This window comes from Lytechinus variegatus, chromosome 16 (assembly GCF_018143015.1).
Source record: "Lytechinus variegatus isolate NC3 chromosome 16, Lvar_3.0, whole genome shotgun sequence".
Classification (NCBI taxonomy): Eukaryota; Metazoa; Echinodermata; class Echinoidea; order Temnopleuroida; family Toxopneustidae; genus Lytechinus; species Lytechinus variegatus.
The window spans coordinates 26,931,696-26,953,256 of record NC_054755.1 but is presented as its reverse complement, the minus strand read 5'-3'; the positions used below and the strand labels follow the sequence as shown (position 1 = coordinate 26,953,256).

Below are 21,561 nucleotides of genomic sequence, written 5' to 3'. Positions count from 1 at the left end.
GCCAAAGTTCATTGACCCTAAATGACCTTTGACCTTAATCATGAGACCTGAAATTTGCACAAAATATTCAGTGATGCTTGATTACTATTATGTCCAAGTTTCATGAATCAGATCCATAAACTTTCAAAGTTATGATGGGAATTCAACAGATATCCCCAATTCGGCCAAAGTTCATTGACCCTAAATGACCTTTGACCTTGGTCATGTGACGTGAAACTCATGCAGGATGTTCAGTGATACTTGATTAACCTTATGTCCAAGTTTCATGAACTAGGTCTATATATTTTCTAAGTTATGATGACATTTCAAAAACTTAACCTCAGGTTAAGATTTTGATGTTGATTCCTCCAACATGGTCTAAGTTCATTGACCCTAAATGACCTTTGACCTTGGTCATGTGACATGAAACTCTAATAGGATGTTCAGTAATACTTGATTAACCTTATGGCCAAGTTTCATGAACTAGGTCTATATACTTTCTAAGTTATGATGTCATTTCAAAAACTTAACCTCAGGTTAAGATTTGATGTTGACGCCGCCGCCGTCGCCGTCGGAAAAGCGGCGCCTATAGTCTCACTCTGCTTCGCAGGTGAGACAACAAAAAATAGAATTGAGATGGGGCCCATAATGGCCCTTAAGTCTTTAAAGGGTTAAAACCAGAATGGCCTTGTTACAATATTTTCTGGAATATTTTAAGAATTTTTGACAATTCCAATGGATTTATCAGTCTAGTATATATATGACACCATAATCAGCTCAATAGGCTTTCAAATAAGAAAATGAGGACCTTTTTCCATTCTCAAGAGAGAATACATGTACTTCGAACTTTAGGCCACGCCCCCTTATAATAATTTTTTGGCCCGCACTGTCCCATTTTTCAACTGATTTACTTAAAGGTCAAATCCACTCCAGAAAAATATTGATTTGAATAAGTAGAGAAAAATCAAAATAGCATAAAGCTTAAAATTTCATCAAAATCAGACATAAAATTAGAAAATTGAAATGGTTATATGCACAACTCAGTAACATCCAAATGAGAAAGTTGATGATGTCCCTCACTCACTATTTCTTTTACAAGTTTTTTTATTATTTGAACTTTACAGTAGGCCTATTTCATTTTTTTACAGATTTGACAAAAAAAAACATGCTAATTCCACATGTTCAGGGAGGAATTAATCTTTGTTTCACTTGACAATGAGGAGAAAAATTGAAATATTTCAAATATTGTATAACGAAATACAAAAGAAACAGTGAGTACATTAGATGACATCATCAGTCTCCTCATTTGCATACTGACCAGGATGGGTATTAAACTGTTTTGTGAAATGACATGTAAGCAAAACTTTACAATGTCATAACTTTCTTATTTTACATCCGATTTTGATGAAATTTTCCATTTTTAATTCCGATCAACTTTTGTTGGGGTGGACTTGTCCTTTTAGCAATGGTGTCATATTGATCAGGACAACATTCTGCTTCAAATGAGATGCGTAAAACTCGATTCCGACATATTACCCATTTTTTACCCCTGTCTAGCCCATCTCTATCTACAACAAAGAAGGGCATACAAATTGTCCAGAAAAAAAATGAACATATCTAGAAAAAAATTTGAACGAAAAAAATACATACTGTACATTATGTTGACTTTCTGATACATATTTGTACAAGCTGTGATTGATCAGATCAAGCGCAACTACTATCCGCAAGACATGGCCAGGGAAAAAACACTAGGGCTGGGGGCAATTTATCCCCCGAAAAGCTCACAAGAGCCCTGGAAACTAAAAAAGGGAGCCCTGAAACATCCCCATTCTTGGCAATGTTGAAGTTTATCCAATGTTCCAGATTTTAGGCAATAAGTTGTGACATGTACATAGCCCTCGAGAAAAAAGTTTCAAAAATTGCCTCGACATGGCCCAGGTGTTTTCTGTGATTGAGAAGGTATGAAAGCACCCATGGCTATGGTGCGTGTTCCTCAAATACACCTCATTATGATAGTCACTTCCTGACACCTTTTATAGGTACTAAAATAGCTTAGATATTATTAGTTCCATAAGTTTAAACCCCTGACAAAAAAAAATTACATGTTCATGTACGTGACTTTGAGGTACATGTGTAAACAGTTATTTCAAGAGCTTCATGCATTATCAGAAAGACAGTCCTTTTCAGGACTATTTCACTTTAATACATGTATACCCTTTTCATAAATCTATCCTCCAATTAGCCGCCTAAGAGTAATGCGGATAATTCAATAAAAATTCTGTTCACAAACTCCGAAAATAAGCCGCATTATTTTTACGAGCACCCGTCCTGAAAAAGGCGGATAATCGTCATGACAACAGGACACGCCCCCTCCGATGCGGTTGTGTTGGAAAAGGGTGACCTTGTGACCGCACCATGGCAATTATCCGCATTATTTGGAAATGCGTTCATAAACTCAAAATCTTGTCCCGATGCTGCTATTATGCGGATAATAGCAGCATCAAAATAATGCGGATAACTCTGGTCCTCCTCCAATTTTACGACCAAATTATGCTGCTATTAGCCGCATAATTGGGTTTATGAAAGGGGTATTACAAGGTGCAACCTTAAAGATCAACTCGAAACAAGAAAAATTCCTGAAGACGGACAGTCAACCTGTCCGTAACGTCGAGTCTCTCTACTACTCATCATTTCTACTCGCCGACTCAAGCCAGCATCTCCTCATCAGCTCTACTACTCAAGCTGTTCTCACTCAACATTCCTTCTGGTTTACAGTCCTTTTCAGGACTATTTTCAAGAAAGAATACTCTATTCTCAAATCTCCAATTTCTCGCCTATCCACTTCCTCTCTTCTTCTATCCACTGTTTCTATAACACTCCACATGGTGTACCGTAAACCACATCAGCAAAGAAAAATTGTGTGTACCACCATTTTGGCTCAGACTGTGTTCGTTGGAGAAAGAACCTGTTCCTTCCAAAAGTTGTAATCTGAAAAAAAGTGATCATTGACTCAGAAAGGTGTTCATTAAAACTACAAACTTCTGTTGCAATATGGAATTTATGAAGAAATTTCCAGTTATCCAATACAGTTCTTAATTAGCCAAAATTTGCTCTTGAGAAGGCACCAAAAAAAAAACGAAGTGGTTTAACAAAAGACAGACATATTTCCACTGGCCAAGGTCAGGCAGTTCTCCCTGACAAACAAGACTATTTATACACAATGTTCTACATGTTCTTGTAGCCTTGTAACACACTCATCAAAGGCTGTTATGGCATTAATTGTCACCAATTAAAAGGCAGGATAATTGATTTGGCAAATTGCATGGTGACCAGGGGAAAAAATTACATGGGGACTAGGGCGATTTTGCCTCTAGAATGATTTCAAAAAGCCCTGAAAAATAAAAAAGAAGCCCTGGAAAATCCCAAGTCACTGCAACGTTAACTTATCCAAAGTCGCAGATTTAGGCAGAGTGAAATGTAATGCAGCACCTGAAAATTAACAAATAATGTTTTGCCCGATGGTGACACATTATTTGCAGAGGTCTGCGACAATTGCTCTAATGTAGAAGGGTTACAAAAGGTTTCGATGTTACGTTTAGGGTTAGGTTCAGGGTACAGTATTAGGTATAGTGTTAAATCCAGGGTTTAAATGTTCATTCGCTTTCGTATCTGGAATTCATAGCGGAGCAAATGTTGCCAGAACAAATGTCATCGAATCATGTGCATGCTGTCACATCTACACAGATAGAAAGCATTTTATGAACAGACGCTTTATATGTAAGGGTTGAATTTTACCATGTTTAATCAAATTGTTTATTTCACATTGCTCTCCATAATTCTCTTCACTTCCCATTTCTATGCCATTGTCACATGCCTGTTTCTCTCATTATAACAGTTTTTACATCACAGATATTCCATTGCCATTCCAAGTCCATGCAGCTCCACATATTTCTATAGTCCTTTTTCTCATTTATATTCAGAACATTCTTCTTCATTCATATCATCCTTTTCCACTTTTCTGGGTTCTTCCATTCTTTCTTTCTCTATTTGTTGTATCAATCATGTGACACTATTTTTTCAAATATATTTGAATACATTATTTGTAAAGGCAATGTCCAGCGAGGTCTGGATTTCAGGCCAATAAATCACAGCATCACTGGTGTTCATTTTGTTGATGTCTTCATTTTTTAGTTTTATAGTTCAGCTACAATTATATTTTAAATGTAGGTCCTTCTTATTTAGTGCTTCTGGCTGTATGGTATGATTTGAGTTTGCTCGTTTATGACTGATTATGTGAATATTTGGCCACTCTACACTTAATTTTGAGATAAAAGCCCTGGTGCTCCATGTAAATGTGACATTACACCCATACAGGTATTCAATCTGTTTCTGTAGTGCTTTCCCATTTCACAAGACTACCCAAAAGAACAATTCCTGAATTCTATTTAAGTTTAGTACAAGTTCATGTAGTGCTCGGTCGATCAACTGAATGGTTTCAGTAAATTGCAAATTATTTTATCAGGTCTTATGTAACAGTCCCTAATCAGCTGATCTCCAGGATGAGATGGGGCATTTGGCATCCTGGAGAAGGAGAATGGCGAAGGTCCCGAAATTAAAGGTCAAGTCTACCTCAGAAAAATGTTGATTTGAATCAATAGAGAAAAATCAGACAAGCACAATGCTCAAAATTTCATCAAAATCGGATGTAAAATCAGAAAGGTATGACATTTCAAAGTTTTGCTTATTTTTAACAAAAAAGTTATATGAACGAGCCAGTCACATCCAAATGAGAGAGTCGATGACGTCACTCACTCACTATTTCTTTTGTTTTATATTGTTTGAATTACACAATATTTAAATTTTTACGAATTTGATGATTACATGTAGGACCTCCTTGCCTGAAGCACAAAATGTTTAAATAATGGAATTCCACGTGTTCAGGATGGAATGAAACTTCATTTCACATGACAATAAGAAAATGAAAAATATTTCATATTATAAAATACAAAAGAAATAGTGAGTGAGTGATGTCATCAGTTCCTCATTTGCATACCGACCGAGATGTGCATAAACTATTTAGTGAAATGAAGCTAAACTGTAAAATGCCATAACTTTTTTTTATTTTACATCCAATTTTGATGAAATTTTCAGTGTTATGCTTGTTGAATTTTTCTCTTTTTATTCAAATCAAGTTTTGTTGGGGTGGACTTGTGTGTCCTTTAGGGAGATTGTGATCTAAATGGTCCCAGTCTATAGGCACAGACCAGGGAACTATGACTTGGCATGAGATTATGAGGATAGGCTGTGATACAGGCATTGGGAAGAGATTCGGGGGGGGCAGCGGGCTGTGCCCAACCGCATAGGCAGGATTTCATTTTGGAGGGGGCGGTAAATGCACGCAAAGCTTGCCGACACTTACAGCGCGCGAAGTGCGCTTCCTATGGGGTGGGTGCAGGGAGGGGGAGTTTCCCCCTCCGAAGCTTTCGGTGTTTCATACATTAAAATGAAAAAGAGCCGTCTCTCTTGTCTCTAGTACCTATATCAGCTCCAATTCAGTTGACTATATTATGATTTTGGACCTTGTTTCAAAAGTGATTGTGAAGGCACAAAAAAGGGATAAAAATGGAGGAAATTAATACAATAATTACCCCGCACGAAGTGCAGAAGCTAAAGCGTTTTATCAATTATTTTTGCAAAGAAAAGGGTATTCTCTTTGTCATATTGAAAATGCTTCCCTTGGAAAGATCAGATTTGATTACAAACAATTTAGCGACAGTGCATATCTTTAACTCGCAAAACAGAGTAGAAGAAGGGTATATGCCGGGAGGAAGATATTCATCCCCGCGCAGAGCAATTCGAAACTCTAAAATTTCAAAGGGCGGACGTTTCATCAAATGCAGATATCTCTATACCCATCGGCTCTAATTCAATTGATTTTCTAAGATTATTGAACTTTATTACAAGGAAAATACCACTCAAAAATTTGAAACTATAAAAACTATTAAAAAAAAGGATGATGTATTTCTTTGACTAATCCTGAAGCACTTCATTTTGAATGATAAAGACACTTAGGTGTCATTCAAAATTTCAAATTGAGGGCGCAAAATTGGACAGGAGATGTGCAGGGAGATGACATGAAATTTAATAGAATTTGATTTTTAAAAATGATGTACTTTTTTTTAATATGACACAAATTATATATCTTCCTCTTTTTAAATTAGAAACCTGTTTGCCCCCGAATTATGGTTGTTTAGTAATGAGCTGAAAAGCACGAGAAGTTGCCTATATGGAGGTGATGGCAGAAATTGATAAAAAGATTTGACCCGCCCGGAGCCGACCCGACCAGAAGTTGCGCGATCAATTTGAAAAAAAGGATAACTTCATACACTTCTTTATCCTTTTTTTCAAATTGATCATTCAACTTCTGGTCGGGTCGGCTCCGGGCGGGTCACATCTTTATATCAATATCTGCCGGCACTTCGGCCTAACCATACTCTAATTTCATGCCCTCATGTATACATTTGAACTGGCAAGAAACACGTATACATGTAGCTGAGGTGGAAAAACAGGGTTAGAGAAAGGGTGAGGGAAACATCGGAGAACTGCAATGCGTGGAAGCAAAATTCATATATATTATATAAATTTAGATCAAGAGTGAAGGAGTTTCGCTTTTTAGAAAAAAATAAAAGAAAACCCCACATAGCTACCTTTCTTCCCTTTCCACCCTTCACTTTTCCTTTTCTCCTCTCTTTTTTCCCCTTCTTTTTTTTTTCTTTTTGGGGACATTTTGGGGCGACCACCCCCACAGTGCCCCCTGGCTACGCGCCTGGCTGAGCCTGCAATACTGAGTCGAGGTGCGAGTCTCGCACCTAAATGCATGAGACTGTACAATGTACATATTTGTACATTCTTCCAACAACCTATTAAAGTGACCAACTACAAATTTCTAGACCACACAATTTGCAATTGTCAAATGACCAACGAAAACACTTTTTATTATTTGGGAATATTACAAATTGCAATGCCACACCAAAACCTACACAAATCTTCCGCAGATCAGCTCTTATAAGTAAATGACTACACTCCATGAAATTCATATCAAATCAATTTTTGAATCTTAATATACATGAATATATGTTCACATTGTAATCTTGGCTTTTGTCAAGGGAAGCATTTATGCAATGTCAAAAGCTCAAGCACTGAATCGGTCGGACAATTGAAACACTGCTTTAAATAATAATTGTGCATTTTAGCAAGGGAGACCTACTACTACAATTTAAAGAATCAAATTTACTTAAGAGCAAAGTTATATAGCGGTAATGAAAAGCGGTAATGAAAAGCTGTAATGGAAGCTCAGTGTAAAAAAATCAAGCATTTGTCCAAAAGAAAAAGAGAAAATAATCCAAACATTGTCAACCTTATTTTGCCACACATAGAGATGTAACTAAGAACAAGGTTATATCATAACCTTGTTCATTGAATGAGTGAGAATCACTTGTACTGTACTCTGCAAGCAATCTTGCCGCATATTTAAAGGTAAATGCTAGTTGTGGTAACGATATCAAAATGAGTTCATACAGAATCCAATGAAATGACCACCAATGTGTCTGTTTGTATAAATAAAATGTATGTGCCATACTAGTTCTGGAAGAAATTGTGTAATTGCTGAGAAATCAGCAAATAAGCACAGGATTCAGGTCAAGCGTCGGGCCCGACATTCAAAACGATACACTGTCCCATGTGCGCTTATCTGTGTTGGTGATCTTCAGTATGAACATTTTTCAGCGTAGATTTCAAGATTTCACAAAGTTCAGTAAATGTAACTGTACCAGATCTAGATCCTCGATGATATACTGACAATTAAGCCTTGCTTTACAGACTTTCTCATGAAATCAGTGTTTACTGCAACTACTGGAATTTCTCTTTAAGACTGGCTTGGATATGCTCTGCTGGCAGCACAGCAAACAGTTTTTCCTGACATCTACTCACACACTTTGATTTCGCCGCCAGATGTAGAACTTCTACAACTAGAAGGGGTCCTAAATACGCACTCAATTTATCATACAAAAAGATGTGCCTCAATTATTATCAATATGTTTGTATTATTAGGATAATATGAAATTAAAGCGAACTCCAAAATTCATTGAGATTTTAGTAATGTAAAAGTTAGTCTTGAGGACGCAATGATAATGACTTTTTTAAATAAATGTCACATAATAAGTATATAATTATAATAGGCCTAGACAGTATTTAAAAAGTCATCATCATTGCGTCCTCAAGACTAAAAGTAATCAAACTAAAATAACAGTATTCTAGATCTAGGCCCTATATTAGATCACAATATATTATACATGATTAACATTCAGTCTTGAAACTACAGTATGCTACTCACCTAACAAGTTAGGTAGAGTCATGACTAGGCCTAGGGCCACTCTCACATATTGCGAGGTAATTAATATACTAGGGCTAGCCTCGATCGATAGATCCTATTTAATTACTCCTGGCTTGCTGCTAGTGCTACTGCACTGGATCTTCAGACGGTTTCAAATTTGATTGAGCTTAGGCAAGGCCTCAGCCAAATAGATAATGAAATAAACGGTATCACACCGACCCCACTCACCAGTTAATGCCAATGGGAAACAGTGATGCAACCAGGCAACTCCCTGATGCAACCCTGGTAATGTGGGTGTTCAAATTCTGTCTCAGACTAGCTGATGATGCTGGTCTCGTGAGTCATAGCCGCTGGGCAATACCGGGAACGGAATTTCAGTTTGTGAAGCGCGGAAGTTCCGGGAGGAAACGAAGATGGTTCCCGCTATAACCACGTAGATTCACGACTCCAGAGTCCAGTGTCAAAATTAAATTATCCCGTGCCGATAACAACTGATTACAATTACACAGTCGATCCCTGAATCGTATTTATGAGCAATTGTCGTATGGTACTTCTACATAAAGCATGCAGGACAAAGAAAAGATCCTACGATTGTCGTTGAGAAACATCTCGAGAAACGTCTCGTACTGCTACGGTATTGGTACGGTACTTTTTATGCATTCAATCCAAAGTCCAAATCGCATATATCATCGCAGCTTGCGCGCTCTCGATCTCCGGCTCCGCATCATTGATTTTGTCGAGTTATCACCTCAGTTTCTCATGTGAATTAAAATTTTATTCTTCCCAGAACATGAGGAAAAATGCACTTTTTGAAAACATGTTGTCAATGTGGTTCAATCAAGAGGATACATATTGTCGAAAAATGAAATATTGCATAGCAGTAAACATGATTTTTAAGAAATAAATAGTGACATCATCCCGGACATCATTGACTCTCTCACTTACATATCAATGAGATAACTATTTTGTGAAGAAAAAATAATAATGATAAGCAAAACTTTAAAATGTCATTACCCTACTTTTCTTATTTTTCATCCGATTTTGGTGAAATTTTCAATTGAAATATTCAAAAAGAGGGAGATCATAGGGGACCGTGTAAAACTACTTTTTTAATACTATGGATATAATGCATTGGCGGCGGAAGCCGCTAGGGGGGGTCCACCTGAAATTTCGGGATAGACACATGTATAAAATTTGTTAACTTGATATTCACGTCTTGGTTGTTGATGTGTTTGAAGAAGTCGTGCAACTCTGACTTGTGGATGATAACGAAAGGGTTATTAACCAAAATTTCAGGGGGGACCACAAAAATTTTAGGAGGGGTCCACCTGAATTTAGGGAGGTGCAGGAAAAAAATTGACAAGCAAAAAAAAGGTTATCAATTAAAAATTTACGGGGGACCTCCCCCCCCCCCGCTTCCTCCGCCTATGATGTAATGTATGGGGTTAGGGATGGAAAATTTTCCCCGTAATATTTTTTTGAAGAAATAATGATAAATATAGATAAAGTAAACATCAATAACAAATTGAATATGAAAATTGAAATTATGTAACATTACAAAAGTATAGTATTTATATCATCTTTTGCTGTGGTCTGTACATTTATACTAGGAAATCCCAAAAGTTCACGATAAGTAAAACTATAAGATTACGAATTGATTGATATACACCCATATATTTTTCCTCATATAATGAGATGGTTGGTCATTGAATGATCGAGTTCACGAGTGTGTGATCAGTGAGTGAGTGAGTGTGTGAGTGAGAGTTTGTGTGTAACTTAGTGTGTGGTTGAGTGAGTGTGTGAAGGTGCAGTGTGAGTGAGTAACTGAGTTAGTGATCGAGTAATGCCAAGTGAGTGAGTGAGGATGGGTGGGTGTGCGTGGGTAACTGATCGAGTGAGTGTGTGTGTAAGTGAGTGAGTGAGTGAGCAAAGCCATGACTGATCAGTGAGTGAATGACTGAGTGATCGAGTGAGTAAATGTGTCGGACTGATCCGAGTGAGTGAGTGAGTGAGTGACTGAGTGTGTGAGTGAGTGAGGGTGTGACTGTGACTCAGTGCATGAGTGAGGGTGTGACTGTGCGTGGGTAACTGAGTGAGTGAGTGAGTGAGCAAAGCTTTGATTGATCAAGTGAGTGAATGACTGAGTGAGTACGTAAATAACTGAGTGATTGACTGTGAGTGAGTGAGTGAGTGAGTGGGGCTTACTGACCATGCTGACTTGACCATGTAGACTGACTGGTTAATTGGTAAGTCCGCGCATTTATTGATCGACCGACAGATTGGTTGACTGACTTGATGATGTTAAGCCATCTAACTGTTTATATTTTGAGCATGTAGTATCAAAGATCAATATAAGCTAGGACATGGCCATATATATTTATCTCAAATGTTCAAAGGATAAGTGTCCCCAGTCAAAAAAAAACGATTTGAATTTGATATTCATTTTTCTACTATTATATCATTTACACATCAGATTCTATCATTATCATTTCATCCTTATCATATACTATACCATTAATAGCAGCCCCTTCATCATCATCACCATCATCATCATCATCATCACCACCATCATCATCATTATCATCATCACCATCATCATCATCATTATCATCATCATCACCACCATCATCATCATCACCACCATCATCATCATCAACACCACCATCATCAGCAGCAGCATTATCATCATCATCATCGTCACGACCATTATACCATCATCATCATTATCATCATCATCGTCGTCGTCATTATCGTCATCATCAACACCACCACCGTTATCGTTGTTTTTTCATCATGAATGTTAATGCTATCACAACTGTTTTTCTTCTATTTTTAAAGTATTTCAATCGTTCTTGTCATTCATTCTGCTCATTTAATTAAGCATTTCGCTTTCAATAATACCACAAGCAGTAACGTACGCAGGATTTTTGAAAGGGGGTGTTCGAGAAGAATGGAAATTTGACAAGCAAAAAGGGGGGTTGGTTGAACCTCTGTACCCCCCCTGCATATGCGCCTGTATATACGCAAGTGATTTATGTTTAATGATGTATATATCTGATTTATTGTCCAAACTTCTTTGTTATATTTCTGTTACCATAATACATTGTTATGCAGGAGAAAAATAAATGAACTGAAAAAAAATGAAAAGAAAAGAAAAAAAAATCAAATTGATTGAACGCTGATAAAAAATCATCAAAATCGGATGCGAAATAAAAGCAGTTATGATCTCAAAATATCACGTGACAATATTTATTTATATACACTTTCTGGTCGGTATGCAAATGCAGGGACCGATGATGCACCTGTGCATGTGCTCACTATTCATTTTGTAATATATTATATGAAATACGAAATAAATTAATCTTTAGTGTGAAACAAGGCTTGAGTCATCCATGAAAGATATTGGAATTACCATTTTTGCAACTTTTTTAATGATTTATACATAGACGCAACCTTAATATTTCCAAATCTGCCAAGAAAAACATTCTATTTTCTATCATAAAACAACAGACATACTGAGTAAGTGACATCATCAATCCTCTCATTTGCATATTACTTTATTGTGCATATAGATATTTTATAAGAAAAATTCAAACTTGCATGTAAATATTCTATAACTTTTATTCTATCATTCAATATTAATACAAAAATGATTGTTTGATATTTGTTGGAATTGAATACATTGAATTATATTTAAAGGACAAGTCTACCCCAACAAAAACTTGATTTGAATAAAAAGAGAAAAATTCAACAAGCATAACACTGAAAAATTCATCAAAATCGGATGTAAAATAAGAAAGTTATACTGTTTTAAAGTTTCGCTTATTTTCAACAAAATAGTTATATGAACGACCCAGTTACATCCAAATGAGAGAGTTGATGACATCACTCACTCACTATTTCTTTTGTATTTTATTATATGAAATATGAAATATTTTCATTTTCTCGTCATTGTCATGTGAAATGAAGTTTCATTCCTCCCTGAACACGTGGAATTCCATTATTTTAACATTTTGTGCTTCAGGCAAGGAGGTCCTAATCGTAAAATTCGTAAAAATTGAAATATTGTATAATTCAAACAATAAAAAAACAAAAGAAATAGTGAGTGAGTGACATCATCGACTCTCTCATTTGGATGTAACTGGCTCGTTCGTATAACTATTTTGTTGAAAATAAGCGAAACTTTGAAATGTCATAACTTTCTTATTTTACATCCGATTTTGATGAAATTTTCAGCATTGTGCTTGTCTGATTTTTTTCTATTGATTCAAATCAACATTTTTCTGAGGTGGACTTGACCTTTAAGTATCATCTAACATTAATGAATAGTCCCACTAATCTCTCACTCCCCACTTCTTTCTCCCTTCTCCCCTACCCCCCCCCCCCCCTCTCTCTCTCTTTCTCTCTTTATTGCAACCATTGATTCCTTGTGAAAAAAATAAAATGTAGCTTCCTCTCTAACTTGTTTTTTTTATGATTATTAATGGAAGCATCTGAGCATTGTCTCATTGTATAATCACAGAGCTGCAAAGAGTATATCCAGGAATATCCGTCTCACAGAGTTGTGATTGATCCAATTTAGCCTCAATTATGGAAATCCATCGATCATTGCCATAATTTTTCCTACAGTATAATTCGGCAAATTGTCCTTTTGTTAACAAAGATGGCCATACTGAAATGTCAAGAAAACGATGTCTGTATATGAACATACATCGTATCTAGAAAACATTTTGAACAAACATGCATTTTATAATGTTGACGTTGCTGGCTTTCCATAGTTGTGCTTGATCGGATCAATCGCAACATTTTTGTGTAAGACGGGTACCACATTCTCAGTGGTTTTAATTCGCAACTATCAACTACAGTTCAAATCCAATCCTTGTATAGTTTCCAATTCCCATTTTTAACAATCATTCTGGATGAAAATTTCTATACTTTTCAAGTTTGATTAGGGCTGTAGGGAAAAAAAGCGTTTGTTGGTATACGATTCAGCAATTAAGTCACCATGCAGTTGCTCTCTAACTTCCAAACAACTTTATAATGTTTATGAAATTGTCACCTGGAATGGTATATAAACACCAATTTTGTGGCGCGTGGGGGGATAATAATAATAATAACTCTTATTTACCCAAGGTAGCCACTCTCAGCTGTAAGCTGTTCTTCCAGCGGGCCCTGCATAACATAATATGTTATTATTACCCTTCTCCATTCTAAATGCTGAGCGCCAAGCAAGAAGGCAGAAGGTCCCATTTTTATAAGTCTTTGGTATGACTCGGCCGGGGATCGAACCCACGACCTCCCGTCCATGAGGCGGGCGCTCTACCACTGAGCCACCATGGTAGAGTGCACTTTTCAAGATTCCTTAATACGGTCGCGGTCGTCCATTCGAGTGCCTCGGCCCTTCTTCGTCACTTCCGGTTGAGGACGTACGAGTTGATTCCTCATCCGCCGAATATAAGACGAATCGTGCCGTCGTCGACACGGAGTCGCGGTCTTCAAATGCTGACACGACGATCTGGCCATCAGAATTATTCAGGAAGTTTCGGTTGCTGACACCATCTTTTCAAAGAAAGTGAACAGATGAATATTAAATATCCCGGGTATTATATCATGAATTAAAAGGATATATCGAATCTTCAATTTTCGTAAATATGGTTTATGGTATAAAGTGCGACTTTGGACGAAGGAAAGAAGATGAAATTAACCGAAAATGTAAAAAAAAGGCGAAATAAAAGGAAAGAGGGAAAACAAAAACAACTTAACAAAAAGGAAAGCCTTTTTATTTCCTCTTCTTTCTCTTTTTGATTCTTTCAACTTCTTTCCTTGATTTTCCTTCTTTCTTCTTTCTCTTCCCCATCGGCATGCAAGTAGGCCTACTAATTCCCTCGTCCGGCAAATTCTGCAGCCATGGATTGAACATCTTACAGCTCGCTTGCTCCGCTCACTCGCGTTGCATCATAACAAATGTCATTTAATTGGACTATGTGTATTTTCGATAAAAAAATATGTAGCAATCAGCATGTCTATGAACTTGTATACTTTTGATATATGCAGAGTAAACCCAAACGATTGATTTCGGGGGAGGGGGGGAGGTGCCTATTCCCATTCCGATAATTATCAATGTATGCCTATCATATAAGCCACTTAAGTATACATTATCAATATAGTAACAAGAAACAGTTCCTCATTGTAAAATATATCTGTTCGTCCTGGTGTGTATGGTCATTACATCTAGAAACTATGGTGTTTCAATCAGCAAGCTCGAGTTTTCGAGCTGATAGATCATGAGTGATAAATTATATAACAGTCGATCGCTATTTACGTTTTCAAGAAGAAACAGACTTGCTTAATAGGGGCCGCAAATTAAGTTACCAATCTAATATATATTGGGGGATAAATGTGAAAAGTAAGCATGCTCGAAATCTTTCTAAGAATTTTTTTTATATAAAATGCAATGGATAATGGAAAATATTTGGGACAAAAGACGAGAGACTAAAAATTGCTTGGGCAAAAAAAAAATCTTTTGGGCAAACGTAAATAAGCTCTGATTTGAATAACATTGTGTCGTTGTTGTTGCTGTTTATTCTTGATGTGCAATTAGTAAGTGTGATATCACCTTGAAAACTTAAATTTTATCATCAGTACTTTAAACTTGAACACTATTAACATTATACTTTAATCTTAAACTTGAAAAAAGGGGAAACAAACTTCATTACCTTGTCTGCACAACTGCTCAAACACAGAGGATCCGTCATTATCGACTGAAGCATTCATCATATAATTCCTTATCTGCCTTAGATTAAACGGCTGTAAGAAAATAACAAATAAAATATGAACGTATAATTTGTAGTATAGTAGTAGATGTAGTACGAATAGTAGTAGGAGGAGTAGTAGTAGTAGTAGTATAGTAGTAGTAGTAGTAGTAGTAGTAGTAGTAGTAGTAGTAGTAGTAGTAGTAGTAGTAGTAGTAGTAGTAGTAGTAGTAGTAGTAGTAGTAGTAGTAGTAGGAGGAGTAGTTGTTGTCAGTAAGTAGTAGTAGTAGTATTAGTATTAGCAGAGTAGTGTATAAGTATAACTTAATATCAGACCCGTGGATTCTGCGTGCATTGGAATCAAAGTATACATAACGGAGCATAATTTCTTATCGATTTCAGGAAAGTGATTGATATTAGAATGTCTTAAGGCCACCGCACACCTTATGACCCGACATTAATAGTTGTACTTCCATCACACCTTATATTTTGGACAAATGAGTAAATACAAAATCTATACAAAATATGACGAGAATATATATGAGTAAATACAAAATCTATACAAAATATGACGAGAATATATAGTTATAGTAATATTGGTATGTTTTAAATCGATGGGGGGGGTGGTCCCAGAGAAAAATTGAAGATGACAGTCATGCCCCCGGATACGACTCCCCCCACGTCAGATCTTGTGTACCCAACGCGAGAGGGCAGTATACCTTAGCCGTAACTAGAGTATGTAGGTACTCTAGCCGTAACTTTCTACGGGAACGACTATAATAGGGATTATTTAGCCAGACTGCGCCTCATAAATATTCACATCGACACGAAACATTAGGATACAGCGTAATTTCCGACCCACTGATCAGCTCAATATCTATTAATATGCCTCTTTATGGCTATACGCAATCGAGTTCATGAACGCAGTATCGATTCTCGTCTAGAAAGATTTTACAAGGTTTTTTTTATAAAGAATTGAGGCAAGACTCTGAAAATATACAAGACCAATAGTCTGAATCAAAGCCTCCAAAAAGCCCTCTCGTGTCGGGTGCCCAAGTACTGACAAAAAAGTCGCGCATCACCCCCCCCCCCCCTTGGATCGCCACGTCTTACCATCATCCTTTCTTGAGTGAAACTAAATGCACGTCTGCCATCGGACGTTTTGAGGATCACTGGGAACGAATCATCAGCGAAGATCGTGAAGTACTTCTCCAAAACAAACGAGGCAGCATCTTTAAAAACAAAAAAATGGAGGGGAAAACGTGTTGATGTATCAAAACCATTCACAGCAGAATGACGCGCAAGCAAACACATTCTCAAAATGTAATGAATATGGGCATTTGGAATAAATTTACATCAACAAGGGTCATGGTTGAAAGTAACTCTATAATGATTTAAATAAACCTATTGGTCATCTTGCCACCCCCCCCCCCAAAAAAAAAAATGAAACAAAATAATAATAATAATAAAATCGCCGCCCCCTGATTATATCCCTGATCTGCATATTAGCTCACTTTGATCGGAGCCCATGACCAAACTGCCATTCGATTCCATGTTGACGTATTGCTCCGATTCACCATCCGGGTCTTGAGTGATGTAATAGGTTGTCAATGTATCATTGGTGTCCCGGATGTAATGTGTACCCCTGACTGTGACCTTGAAGTCGATGGACTGTTCGATATCTAGACAGATATAAAAAAAATCATTAAATTACCCTATAAGCGATAAAGATTTTAAAAAAAATTTGATTAGTAATCAATTATTGTTTACACTTGATTTGGCGTATATTTCTCCTTCTTCCTCTTCTTCTTCTTTTACTACTACTACTACTTCTACTACTACTACTGACTACTACTACTACTACCCTTATACTACTACTACTTCTACTTCTCCTTCCTTCCTTTCTTCTTCTTCTTCTTCCTCCTCATCTTCTTCTTCTTTCTTTCTTATTATTCCTCGTCCTTGTACCTCTCTTTTGTTTTTTTTCGCTATTCTTCTTCCTCTTTTTCCCATTTTACTCCTTTTACTAATTCTTTTTGTTGTTGTTACTTTTCTTCTTAAGTCATTATTATTGGACCAATAATCATCAAAACAAACAAAAACCCAGTCCGTAATTTGAAATTGAAAATCAATCTAACTTCTTTTTTTTTAAAGCTCAAAGATTTACAATTAATAAAAAGTGACAAATGGAACACAGAGAGAACTGGGATTACTATCTTTTTGATCCGTTGTACTATTTTATAAAAGTTCAGTTCTCTCATCATGGTAAAGTGCCATACACTGTAAAAACTGCAGTGTTAAAACTGACACCAATTGGTGTTAATAAAGGACCAAACCTTGAGGTGTTAAAAATTACACCCTAGAGATTAAACATAACACCAAAGAGTGTAAATGTAACAACAAAAATTGTTGTAACAACACCTATAGGCGTAAAACTAACACCACCAATTTAACACCGGTGTAAAATAACTGGTGTGGTCTTCTATGTACACCGGTTAACACCACAGTTTTTGCTGTGTAACCCTGAGGTGTTAAAATTACACCCTAGAGATTAAACATAACACCAAAGAGTGTAACAGCAAAAGGTGTTGTAACAACACCTATAGGTGTAAAACTAACACCACCAATTTAACATCGGTGTAAAATAACTGGTGTGGTCCTCTATGTACACGGGTTAACACCACAGTTTTTGCAGTGTAACCATGGTAACTAGATTTTTTAAAGACAAAATATTTACCGTTTATTTCAATGGTGATTTGAATGACGATCTCTATTCTTTCACACGATTCCAATTCTCGGAGAATTGTCTATTTGGTCGTTTGTTGTCATTGTTGTTTGTGTGGGGTGGTTTGAACGTTATTGGCCCGGGTTATTGGTCGGGTTGATATTTTTGATAAAAGTCAATCATGTTTTGAAGTTGTTGCCAAGTTGTCGGTGACGGGGTTCATGACTGTTGTTATAGGTATTGATTTTTTTTACGTAGGTGATTTTTTTGTATTGTTGCATTTTATGTATATATTGAATGAAAAGAAGGAGAAACGCATACAGGTATAATAATTTTTGAACCTAATATAATAAACAAACATTTTCATTGTAATAAAAACCATTAGGAATAAAATGAATTATTCCCATTTGTTTTAACTAAGAATAAAATATTACAAAATAATAATAAAACAAGATAGAAACTTTCATGCTTATTCAAAGATACTTTATTTGATTTGATGTCCACAATAGGCCTATAATGCAATGAAACAATATTGTGTCCATGCGTGAGGGACGACATGTCGACTCTAAAAATTGAACTTGTGGTCATCTACACCAGCCAACGTGTAGGTATGTTCATAATGGTTAAAATTACTCAAATCCATCTGGTATCGCATCCCTATAAAATGTATAATTATGATAATTATGCACATAGTTTATGCTATCTTTTGAATCCTTCGTTTACTTTGGCTGTATGAATTTATTATCACTATGAGAATTCAAGAATGACTTACCAGTGAAAACGGGTTTCCAACTCTTGAGAAAAGGGAAATGACCTTTACAATGTTTGTCGCAGAAAGGTCAACATCATTGAGATGAGTCAGGATGTCGTTCTCCCTATATTAAAAAAAAACATATGGAGAATATATAGTGTTTTGATCATAATTTTCGTAAGACATATAAGCCAAAATCCCCCACTCTATCACAGGGGAGCTTTTCATAAAGGACATTTTATCTGACAAGTCATTAGGTTTATATAACAGTTACCATAGGAACTGTGCTCCTCAGCCAACCAAAATCAAGGAAAGTTGTCTCATCTGACAACTTGTTGGACATTAAGTGTTGATGAAACCCTCCCCAGCTCGATCAATGCAAATTTCATGTCACCTCGTTCATCAAAATCAACAAATAGCTTCGTATTGAAGAAATATATTACTGTGAATAACATCACACTTATAAAAATTAGATTGCTCAAAAAACATCGTACTCAAGCTTGGCATGATGTGCGATTGTATTCTTGAAGATTCTGGCGATTCTGTAGCCCAAATCATCCCGCCTGATATGCAGACCAAACCGGTAGGGGGCGCCATTTGGCAAAAGACTTGGTAAATGAATGTTGTTGCCGAGGTTCTCATCGTTGACTGCAGCTGGCACGCTCTCCTATGCACAGGAAGAAAGTATAGGAGGGAGAAAAGCCGGGTAAAAAGAATGAACTTGACGAAAACTGTCATTTTATTTGCAGATGATGGAAAGATCAAAGTCCAATTTTTGTTGTAGACAGAGACTCCTACACTCTTAAAACAACTCAGTCAAACTGACTAGACCAGTATTAAGCTGGGTGCAACTGATATGTCTAGTCACATTTCTAAATTATATTCTAGTCAGAAATAACTTTGTTCTAGTAAACTACGACTAGAAAATATGACTAGAATAACAGTTGCTCCCAGTTGACCCTATTAACTAGTCATTTTTGACTGATTTGTTTTTAGAATGTTCCGTGTTTACACTTGATCGGCTTTTGGTTCAGAACCAACAGGCGATGCAGAATCGGCTTTTGGTTTATCTTGGACTGCGTGTACACGCTGTTACAGCTCGCGGTTCAGAACCGCGAACCGATGCAAAAGCCGATCAAGTGTAAACACGATAGTGAGTCACAGAGTGAACATCCGTAGTGATGGAATTTGGAATTTCACATCAAAATGATATCTGAATATCAATCAGGCTGTAGCATCTATAGGCCTTAATGCAGAAGGGTCGTGGTGTGGTTATGACTCTCGTCTTTCAATCAGAGGTATGTGGGTTCGAATCCCAGCCATGGCGCGTTTTCCTTTAGCAAGAAATTTACCCACATTGTGCTGCACTCGACCAGGTGATGAGTTGAATCGGATACATTGACGCATTATAGCGCCGTTATGGCGCTAAGCTGGGCTAATTATATTCACGAAGAGTGTATCAAAGCGCAGTTGAGTATTATAATATGCGCACAGTAATTGCGATATATAAATGGACATAAATATATTCATTGTATAATCTGGACTCGGGTGCGAAATGAAGGTGATGCGCTGGTGCAGTTTTGCCAGGAAGCTAATGACAAGGGCCTGTGAGTACCTTGAAAAGTACCATAAGCCATCGGTCCCCTTGTTTCTGTCCAACAAGCATCCATACTCATGCAGCAGTCAGGTAAATTAACGAGCTTAAAAGTACGAATTTGAATTGAATTTAAATTTAGTATAATAATGATAATAATAGCGGCATATTTACCCAGGGTAGCCACTTCAGTTCCGAAAACTGTTCTCCCAGCCGGCCCTGCTATTATTACCCCCGCTTTAGCACGGCTACCTTGATCATTGAACGTATCATTGAACGGATCATCAATTGCCTTTATAAATAATCAAAATGTACAACTTACCTGATTAAACGGTATGCTGAACGCAAACGATTTCATGACGTGATTAAAACTGTCCGTTATTTCGTCGACCAACTCATCGACGCTGTCCCCAATCTTTCCCAAGCCCCCTGCGATCCCTCTCATTGCGGTGTGGACGACGTCGGGCAAGAGGTCGTGTACACCGTCGGTGTCATCGATCACCGTTTTCTCCGTGATCATGTCGTCAGTCATGCCCAAAGCTGATGTATCAATCGACATCATCGAGATGTGTAAAAGCTGGTGTCTCGACCCGGGAATTTGAGGATAGATTCACGAGAGGAAATGTCCCGGCTTGAGATGCAAAGCTGGAACTGTCAGGAGTGTGGGTATATAATTAGGCCTATATATACTAACACAAAATTGTAATCGGCAGGCAGTTGCACTTATTCAGCAATAGTTCTTCAACTTTTTTTCTTCTGAAACTAGAAAACGAGTACTTTATGTCCGATTCAATCTCTGGAGCTATGTGTGTGAATGACGATTCAATACGTTTCCCAAGAATGACGAGACAAATTGTGCCGCACCTATTCAAATATCGATCTCTATTTGAATTGATTTAGCGTTGGTATTCATTAGATTTGGCAATATTTGGAAGAACGGAGAAAGTCAAGGGGTTTCCCCCAAATACGTCACACATATAAAAATGAATAGCGAGGATCAATGAACAAATCGAATAAAGGGATTCAAGCGTTTATTTTGGCGGTGCGTGCAAATATATGCAATCACATCGGGTGGATCGAAAAAAGTAAAGTAAACCCAGCTTTATTTATTTATTTCCGTTTTATTTCAGCAGGGTAGCCCTTTCAGTTACAAAACTGCTCTACCGAGGGGCCTCGCACAATAAAAAAAACAATCAGATACATATAAATAGCATGTGATATCAGAGAAAAAACAACCAATCAGTAACCAAAAAAAGGTTTTATTTTTTTTTTGCAACGATGTATTTGTTCAAAGCAACCTTTACTTTGTATGAATGCAGGCTATATCATCGGAGACTCAGTTGCAAAATGATTCAAGCGGCATCAGCA

At 36.9% G+C, this 21,561-nt stretch overlaps 2 protein-coding genes across 4 annotated transcripts in view; both read right to left on the bottom strand.

Annotated features, from left to right (window-relative positions):
* Nucleotides 1-9,035, bottom strand: part of LOC121429791 (multidrug resistance-associated protein 5-like) — a 60,877-nt gene extending 51,842 nt beyond the window's left edge. For 2 of the 3 annotated variants that reach the window (XM_041627024.1, XM_041627026.1), the window contains exon 1: nucleotides 8,600-9,035. The gene's annotated coding sequence lies outside the window, so the exon portion shown is untranslated. Of the gene's footprint in view, nucleotides 1-8,371; nucleotides 8,438-8,599 lie in introns of those variants that run through there. The other variant, XM_041627025.1, reaches the window with a different exon arrangement.
* A 4,698-nt stretch (nucleotides 9,036-13,733) lies between these two features.
* Nucleotides 13,734-21,132, bottom strand: LOC121429527. The gene is made up of 8 exons (XM_041626586.1): nucleotides 20,516-21,132; nucleotides 19,094-19,266; nucleotides 18,621-18,723; nucleotides 17,861-17,930; nucleotides 16,638-16,805; nucleotides 16,237-16,355; nucleotides 15,076-15,178; nucleotides 13,734-13,930 (listed from the first exon to the last, which is right to left on the bottom strand). Exons 1-8 carry the CDS (start codon nucleotides 20,753-20,755, stop codon nucleotides 13,734-13,736), a joined length of 1,173 nt encoding a protein of 390 aa, XP_041482520.1. The 5' UTR covers nucleotides 20,756-21,132.
* Nucleotides 21,133-21,561: the final 429 nt, after the last annotated feature.

What these genes read in the sequence shown, in the direction of transcription:
- LOC121429527 (XM_041626586.1), bottom strand. Translation starts at nt 20,755, where the DNA reads ATGATGTCGATTGATACATCAGCTTTGGGCATGACTGACGACATGATC. An exon ending in GCACATCATGCCAAGCTTGA is followed by an intron (nt 18,724 to 19,093) that starts GTACGATGTTTT and finishes TTTTTAATATAG; the next exon opens with GGAGAACGACATCCTGACTC. An exon ending in AATCACCATTGAAATAAACG is followed by an intron (nt 16,806 to 17,860) that starts GTAAATATTTTG and finishes ATATCTGTCTAG; the next exon opens with ATATCGAACAGTCCATCGAC.